This window comes from Culex pipiens, chromosome 2 (assembly GCF_016801865.2).
Source record: "Culex pipiens pallens isolate TS chromosome 2, TS_CPP_V2, whole genome shotgun sequence".
NCBI classification, from domain to species: domain Eukaryota; kingdom Metazoa; phylum Arthropoda; class Insecta; order Diptera; family Culicidae; genus Culex; species Culex pipiens.
Genome location: NC_068938.1, coordinates 221,595,746 through 221,603,414, shown reverse-complemented (window position 1 = coordinate 221,603,414; position 7,669 = coordinate 221,595,746). Strand labels below are relative to the sequence as shown.

General features: G+C 41.3%; 1 protein-coding gene and 1 non-coding gene across 2 annotated transcripts; both read left to right on the top strand.

Moving 5' to 3' along the window:
- Positions 1-1,417: 1,417 nt before the first annotated feature.
- On the top strand, positions 1,418-1,488 carry Trnag-gcc (transfer RNA glycine (anticodon GCC)). Its single transcript has one exon. It is a non-coding gene; the product is annotated as a tRNA-Gly (tRNA).
- A 1,697-nt stretch (positions 1,489-3,185) lies between these two features.
- LOC120431321 (aldo-keto reductase family 1 member B1-like) lies at positions 3,186-4,765 on the top strand. Its single transcript, XM_039596455.2, has 3 exons — positions 3,186-3,320; positions 3,372-3,539; positions 3,594-4,765. Exons 1-3 carry the CDS (start codon positions 3,246-3,248, stop codon positions 4,293-4,295), a joined length of 945 nt encoding a protein of 314 aa, XP_039452389.1. The 5' UTR covers positions 3,186-3,245; the 3' UTR covers positions 4,296-4,765.
- Positions 4,766-7,669: the final 2,904 nt, after the last annotated feature.

The following is a 7,669-nucleotide window of genomic DNA, read 5'->3' as shown; positions in this document are numbered from 1 at the left end:
GAAATTCCGATGCGAGACGCGTTATCTCAACTAGACCTTGATGTTCTCTATCCGATCTATCAGTTCCTCTTAGATTCCAATATATCTATTTAGTTTTTCTTCCAGTTAGTTTTCCTTCAGTTAGTTTTCCTTCTGTTAGTATAACTCGCCTTCGCACAAAGCCGTCGTTTCTGGTTGCACCGGAAGCAAAGCAAGAACGCCCCAGCAGCTGGACACCGAGTTGCGGCTGAGGACAAAACGCAAAGGCCAGCAGAGCCAACCAAGACCCCTACACAATCCCCCTTCCCTTCCCACGCCTTGTCTTTAACATCAATCCCTTCCCTACTAACCCCGAGTAGGCCGCGGGTAATCGGCTCCCCTCCCACTAACATTTACACACAAGATCCTCTGTAATTATTAAGCCAAATGTAATTACAAAAGCCGACTCGGTCCTAACCAGGTCCCAGTACCGAAAAGGACCTAATAAAAATAATTTTATGAAAAAAAAAAAAAAAAAAAAAAAAGTTGGAAATGTATAAATATCATCAGGATGTAGTATAAACAGTAAATTTTCAGAGAATGCATGCAGAATATTTTTCATCAGAATTTTAAAATAAAAATGACTTGTTGTGCTTTGAATCCCGGACACTGATAAAAGCTGATTCGAAATCCGGACACTTTTGCTTGGAATTCTGGACACTCTATTTTGCTTATGAATCGCACAAATTTGGACTGAAATGTTAGTGAATGGCATTCTTGTCTGAAATAAACTATTTACATCAAAACATTCAATATTTTGCTATAATTTAAGAAAATCAGAACCACAATTTTCTGCTTTGCCATCCCGGTGCTTCGGACGCCTTTGAAATATTTCAGTGAAATGTTTCACGTTTTTGGTAAACTCATGTTTTGGCACTGATTACAACATGTTTGTAATCAGTGCCAAAACATGAGTTCACCAAAAACGTGAAACATTTCACTGAAATATGTCATAGGCGTCCGAAGCACCGGGAAGGCAAAGCAGAAAATTATGGTTCTGATTGTCTTTGTAGACCAAACAAATTTGAAATGAAAGTTTATATTAAAATTCATCAAATAACACAGTTTTGACAATTATTATGCGAACTTAAAACAAGACGAGGTGTCCGGGTTTTGAAGCGTCTTAGAATTCGAATCATCACGTGAATCAAAGCAACGTTTCCAATTTCCATGCTATAAAAGTTGTTTGCTGTTAAGGGGAAGACAAACGCTTGCTATCGTTGGATGTTGCATGCAATTTTATAGCAAGTGTTACGTTTGATGAGATAGAATTTTATTCGTATGTTTTAATTTTTTTCATTGGCTTGTGAAAGTTTTGCACAGGCATCAATTTTTTTTTTAAATTTGGTTTATAAATTTAGCAGAGCTGGATTTCATTCTAGCCAGCAATATTCACGAAGCATCGGTGGTTCAGTGGTAGAATGCTCGCCTGCCACGCGGGCGGCCCGGGTTCGATTCCCGGCCGATGCAATTTACTTTTTTTTTGCTGTAGGTAAATTCAGTGTAATCTGACAAACAATAAATTTCATTCATCTTCTTGATATCGAAAATATGTTTTCACAACCCTCTTACCCTCGTAAGCGAATTATCAAAATTCGATTCCCGAAACCATTCACAAATCTGATTACGCTGCATTCATTGAAAAATGTCTGTTTGTTCGATCGGCTCTATTGTGCGGGGTAATCGTCAAATTTCCCTGCTCGCAGCGGGACATATTTATTAGGCGAATGAATTTGGCGTCCCTCGCCAAAGTAGGCCATCGCTGGGTGGTAGGGAGGGGGTGTAATTTGTCTTTTTTTTCCTCCCGCGTGCAAAGTAGGCTGGAGACACACGCAAATTGAATCAATATTTTTATTTTATAAAGACGCTTGCTGTGCTCACGAAAAACAGCGGAAATGAGTTTGCTGGGAAGGTGTGTACTGCGATTCGTTTTTTTTCGTCATGGCTTGCTTAGCGGGAAGTAAATCAAAGATTTTCTTTTTTCTTCATTCGGAAAGGCAGGAACATCCTTTTTTTTCTTCTCGCCATATGAAGGCTAAAACGGTGAATAAAGGTGGTGCTGATGAAGTCTGGTAATGACAAGTCCATTAACTTTTTTTTCTCAAGTAAATAGAAGAAAGTAACTTTCTCATTTCGCTTGTGATGACAAGCCGGTAGAAATTATAGAACATTCGCTTGTCAGATTAAGGTAAAAGGTTACTCTGTGTGCAGTCCAGCGAGCAAATTCGGTTGTATTTCACTCACGAAATCCGCTTATGCAATTATGATTTGCCGTCACATTAGGGAGAGTTGGAACGGGGAAGAGTGACAATGAAGCGTTAACAAGTGTATGATTCTGGGCTTGAGTAGTGGAAAAAGGCGAAAAACGTCTAGATCATCATAATTCATAATCAGAATTTCGTTAAAATTAGATTCCATTCGTTGGCGTTGGCTTCTCCGGTCGACGATTTCACACGATTCAGCCTGGGACATTTTCCTAGCTTTTTCTGTGACAGGCCCCGAAGGCGGAAAAGACGGTTGCGTTATTTCTGTCCATAAAGTCCCCATTCAGAATATACATTCATATACGACGTTCGGTTTGATTCCATGTACTCTGGGGCACATCTGCTGGGGATTTGACTTTTGGTGACGATGAAGATGATGTCGTTGCGTTATGTCGTTTCATATTTTTATTAAATTCTAATAATAACTGCGACGATGAAGGAAATGTGGTATTGAAATAAAACATAAAGATTAAGACTGACACATGTTCGGATTTTTTAATTGTCTCCATCTTTAAAAAAAAAATACCGCATTTGATTAAAATACAAAAAATTACCGTGTTAAAATGTGATTGACATAGCTAATAACAGATACTTTTTGTTATTAAATTAAAACATATTTTTAATATTATTAATTTTGAAGGGGTGATGAATATAACTGGTAAATTTAATAAAACTGACTTTGCATTGCATATTACATAATTCCAGAACAAATTTTTGTTGTGATTTTTTTGTGTAAACATAATTTCATATTTTTTTCAAAAAGTTTTTTTGTTGTTTTTGTGTTGTTGCAAGAATTCAAGAACTTAAAATAACTGTAACTGTCACAATCAGACAATGCACTATCAAAATCAAAACAATCATCGTTATCACATTAAGCAAAGCTCAACTCATTTAGGTTTCAATATTGGTACGAGTCACTTCTAGGTGTAGTTGCAATTCTACCTTCAATAAAGTAACTTCAAAATGCCTCTATTCGCACCTACCGTAACATTGAATAATGGGCTAAAAATGCCCGTTCTGGGCTTGGGAACCTGGCAGGTAAAATTCCAATTATAGATAAAAAATCATTCAATGATATTTCTTGCTTAGGCCCGCGAAGGTGAAGCCGTGGAAGCGGTCAAAGCAGCCCTGGACGCCGGATATCGTCACATCGACACGGCCTACTTGTACGGAAACGAGAAGGAAGTGGGACGCGCGATTCGCGACAAGATCGCAGAAGACGTCATCAGGAGGGAGGATGTTTTCGTGACCACCAAGGTTTGCTTTGATTGTTTCGGAAGAGGATTGTTTGAAAATGTTGTTTTTTTTTAGTTGTGGAACACATTCCACGATCCAAAGCACGTTGAGGAGGCTTTCAAACGGTCCATGGCCAACTTGGATATTGGCTACATCGATTTGTACTTGATGCACTGTCCGGTGAGCTTCAAGTTTTCTGGTTGGCAGGTCCAGAAGTCGGATCCAGTTGAGTTCTCTGAGGTAGACATTGTGGATACGTACCGTGCCATGGAGAAGCTGCTGGAAACTGGAAAAGTGAAGAGCATTGGAGTGTCGAACTTCAACAGCGAGCAGATAACGAGGATTGTCAACGAGTGCAAGGTTCGCCCCGTTACGAATCAAGTTGAGTGCAATCCGACATTGAATCAACGGAAGCTAATTGAATTCTGTAGGAAGTTGGGGATTGTCATCACGGCGTACAGTCCGTTGGGTCGACCTAATCAAAGTTCCGGAAATGACAACAAATCCGCAATTGACGACCCTCGAGTTCTGGAGATTGCAAAGAAGTACAATAAATCTCCTGGGCAGATCATACTGAGATACTTGCTGGATATTGGAACCGTTCCGATTCCGAAGTCGGCCAACCCAGATCGACTTCGTCAAAACATTGATTTGTTTGATTTCAAGCTGTCCGCAGAGGAAATCAAAACGATGGACGGATTCAATACGGGGAAGAGAATCGTTGACATTGCTTACTTGGCGGACCACAAGTATTTCCCCTTTCATATCGAGTTCTGAATAAAAGTTGGACATAGTAGTCCTTGACAAACGCTTGCTTCGACTGACGCTGAGTCAAGCTTATTAAATTATGAAGTTTGTCGTTCTGAAAAGAATTCAAGTTACTAGCCAAACTAAATTTCACACCACCGAAAAACTTTTAATTAGTTTTCTCGCCTCAATACACCTCATCAAAAGTCATAAAACGTCACTTTCACACAAGTGTGGCGTCGCAAGAATTCCATCATTACGGTTCGCATTATTTCCGCTGTGCTGGTGTAACATAGTTAGGCGAAAACTAATTTCCTAACAAATCTCCTTCCCTCCTGGTAGGGACCATTTTTGTATCGTTTTCCTTGCAGTACAACAATCCTTCATAAACCTTCAAAAGGGGGAGAGATTAGGCGCCTCCGCTTCTTCGTGATCCTTTCTTGAGGAGGGGCGGCGCCGGGTCACAGAAACAAATGCGAACAAATTGAATGCTAAATACTTCCTATTATGCTTTTTATTGTCACGATGACAAAACAAAAACATAGCTTCTGCTTGCTGCTACCGTCCGGATTTTTACCCTTTTCAAAAGGGGTGCTGAAGCGATTTTTTAAAAAGGGGTTGATACTCGCCTGCGCTCCGGGAAAACTCGTTACCAGGCAAACAGGAAATGACATATTCCGGAACGCAACGCAACACAGTTGCGTTAACTTGCAGGATCTAGTGTGCACTGACGTCGTTCCTGCACTCTGCGTGACAGCGTGTAAATTAGATTTCCTTCCCATCAGAAATTCGTGTCAGCAGGGCCTACTTCGACGTAACCCTCGTTGTCCTGGTATTTTGCTACCGGGGTTTGGGAAAACTAGGAGGTGTTCTATGCTTTTTTGACAGTTGTCGTCGCACGGGTAATTGAAACAATGAATTGCTCAGCAATTTCATGGCTAATTTGATTTACGCCTGCTTGGACGCCCCAATGTCTTGCGGCGATTCCGGTAGTCGGACGTTAAGGTTCGTGCTGGGGTAGATTTTTCTGTTTGCTCAGCACTCTACGGGGATTTGGACACCTGTTGAGTGTGTTTGAATGAGATTTAGTGGTGGAAATTATTCATAGGCTATTAGTAGGATTGAACTTCCAATCGTATCTGTTGGTCAGAGCAAACAATAAAAGCATTCTCTCGGCAGAGAGTAGTCGAGAAAATCTCAGAGCATAACTCCGAAATGTTAGCATAGGTCCGGGACGAATCTGTCGGCATTGTTGTGGATGAGAGGCGCGAAGGACACTCGAAAGTGACTTCAACGCCGGTCGTCGCAGTATGCCAGGAATTTTAATGAGCGTGCCAGCTCTCCCCTCCGGAAATAGCAAAGCCTACTCCGTCAAAAACAACCATTGAAATACGGTTTCCTTCAAAGAAATCGTCAGAATAAATTTGTTTCTTTTGTTGCAACGATTTTCATGAAATTAATTTCCATTTTCCTTTTGAAAGCTGCAACCGGCTGGATTTATGGGAAAAGCTCCATTCAAAAGATTTCCCTTTGTACAAGGAATCCTTAATCTCTCCTTTCCGACGACATCGTCGCTACATAAATACACTGCAGAAGCAATAACCGTTCGCGGTACAAAAGACGAGCCTTCATTAACACATGTCTTCATTTGGCGCCGGCTCGTGAAAGGAATTTTCTATGAGGAGTGCTTCTTGCTCCAGAATGTCGCAAAACGTCGAATGACTTTATTTTTGTTTCCTTTTTCGATGGTAGGAGCACCTCCCGGTGAGCGATGAAGATTGAATGGGTGCAATGGGGTGGAAAGGGCTGCCAGGCTTGGCCTCGAGGGGAGTAATCCGCTTGTGTATCACACCCCGGGCCAGGACTAATCCGGAATTTATTCAGGGCCACCAGGACTAAGGGATAGTGGGATAGATACAACGAACTCTCCCAATAATGTAATATGTGATCAAAGCAAATCATTAAAAAAAATGTTTTTGGACCTGGCAACCCTGGCAAAAGTCGTGGATTCTTAATGAAATAAACACAATGAATTAAAATATTATATTTATTACATGAATCTCCAGCAACGTTTTAAAATTTATCCTGAATCGTTCATAAATGATTCTACAAGACAAAACAACTTCAAATTCTCATCTTTATCTTTTTTCTTCGTAAATATGACGATAAGGCAGCCCTGCCAAATATCAGAAATATCGGTAGATTGCCATTTTTTTAAAGTTATTGTACGATTAGTTTCAAATAAAAGTGCCATAAAGATAGATTTAAGGAGAACTTATTATTAGTCAAGTTTTCCCTCTATTTTACCCACAGTCCTCACCCACCTAGAAACGTAACCGCAAACAATACCGTAAAACCCGCAAAGAGACTCTTTTGTAAACCGCACACTTGTAATCCGCTACTTACTGCTGCGGCTGCTTCTGGGAGGAAAAGACGTCGTCGGCTCGGCACCCTTTTGTGTGTATTTACCCACTCACAATATTTACCTTGTATTGTGTACGAGACTACCTTGGCCATGGCGCGCTGCAATAATATCGCATGTTTGAAGAGGACAGGCCACGCGTCCGAAATGGAACCTTTGGTTTTGGCTTCACAGTAGGCCGCTGCTATTCATCAGATTTGTTTGCGTTATGACAGAACTCAGTTGGCGGTGGGAGGGTGCGGATATGGAAAACATTATTGCAGATTTGTCCTCTCTCTGCCTGGTGTGACAATATTGGACATTTCCGAAAGGTTGTAATTACTGGTTCAAGTGCCTTTGCGGTGTTTTAATGACTTTCAAATGCTTGAATTTATTTGAACGTGGGGGAGAGAGTGACATTATTTGCCTTCTCATTTTCCAAAGAAATCACAAAAATCGATGAAGCGAATCAAGTTCATTATGAGTCATAAAAGTTCTCCACAGTCATCATCACGTCCACCTTTCAGTTCAGCCTTCAAAATATTCAAATTCACGATCCTCCTCTGATCTTCAATCGTCCAAATTAAAGAACCTGCTCGTAAAAACCGTATCAAGTCCAGCATCCTTCCAACAACCCATGCTCGCAGTTGGCAACGGCTAAAAATACCTCGAAATGCAACCTGTTTTGCAAACGTGTTCCAATAAGTCTTGGATTTCGCATCCGCGAGTCCGTGGAGGGAATGCGTGAGTACGTCCGTCCGACCCGGGGGGAAAGACCTCTTGATTTTGTATTCATCCTTCTCTAGCCCCAGCTCTTTGGGCCATATGCGGAGCTTTGTGTTGTTGTAGCAACATAAGAATGCACTGCACACTGTGATATCGCGCGGGACCTCAAGGGACGAAACGGCGAACGAAGCTTGGCTCACCAAAAGCAGGCCATGCGACGCCGCGCTTCTTGCGGCGTTCTGGGAGGGGAGAGGTGGTGCTTGCAAACAATGTTACT

Bases quoted from the DNA above. Each gene is read 5' to 3' on its own strand.
- LOC120431321 (XM_039596455.2), top strand. From the start codon at position 3,246: ATGCCTCTATTCGCACCTACCGTAACATTGAATAATGGGCTAAAAATG. The intron at 3,321-3,371 runs GTAAAATTCCAA...TTTCTTGCTTAG, and splicing joins TGGGCTTGGGAACCTGGCAG to GCCCGCGAAGGTGAAGCCGT. The intron at 3,540-3,593 runs GTTTGCTTTGAT...GTTTTTTTTTAG, and splicing joins ATGTTTTCGTGACCACCAAG to TTGTGGAACACATTCCACGA.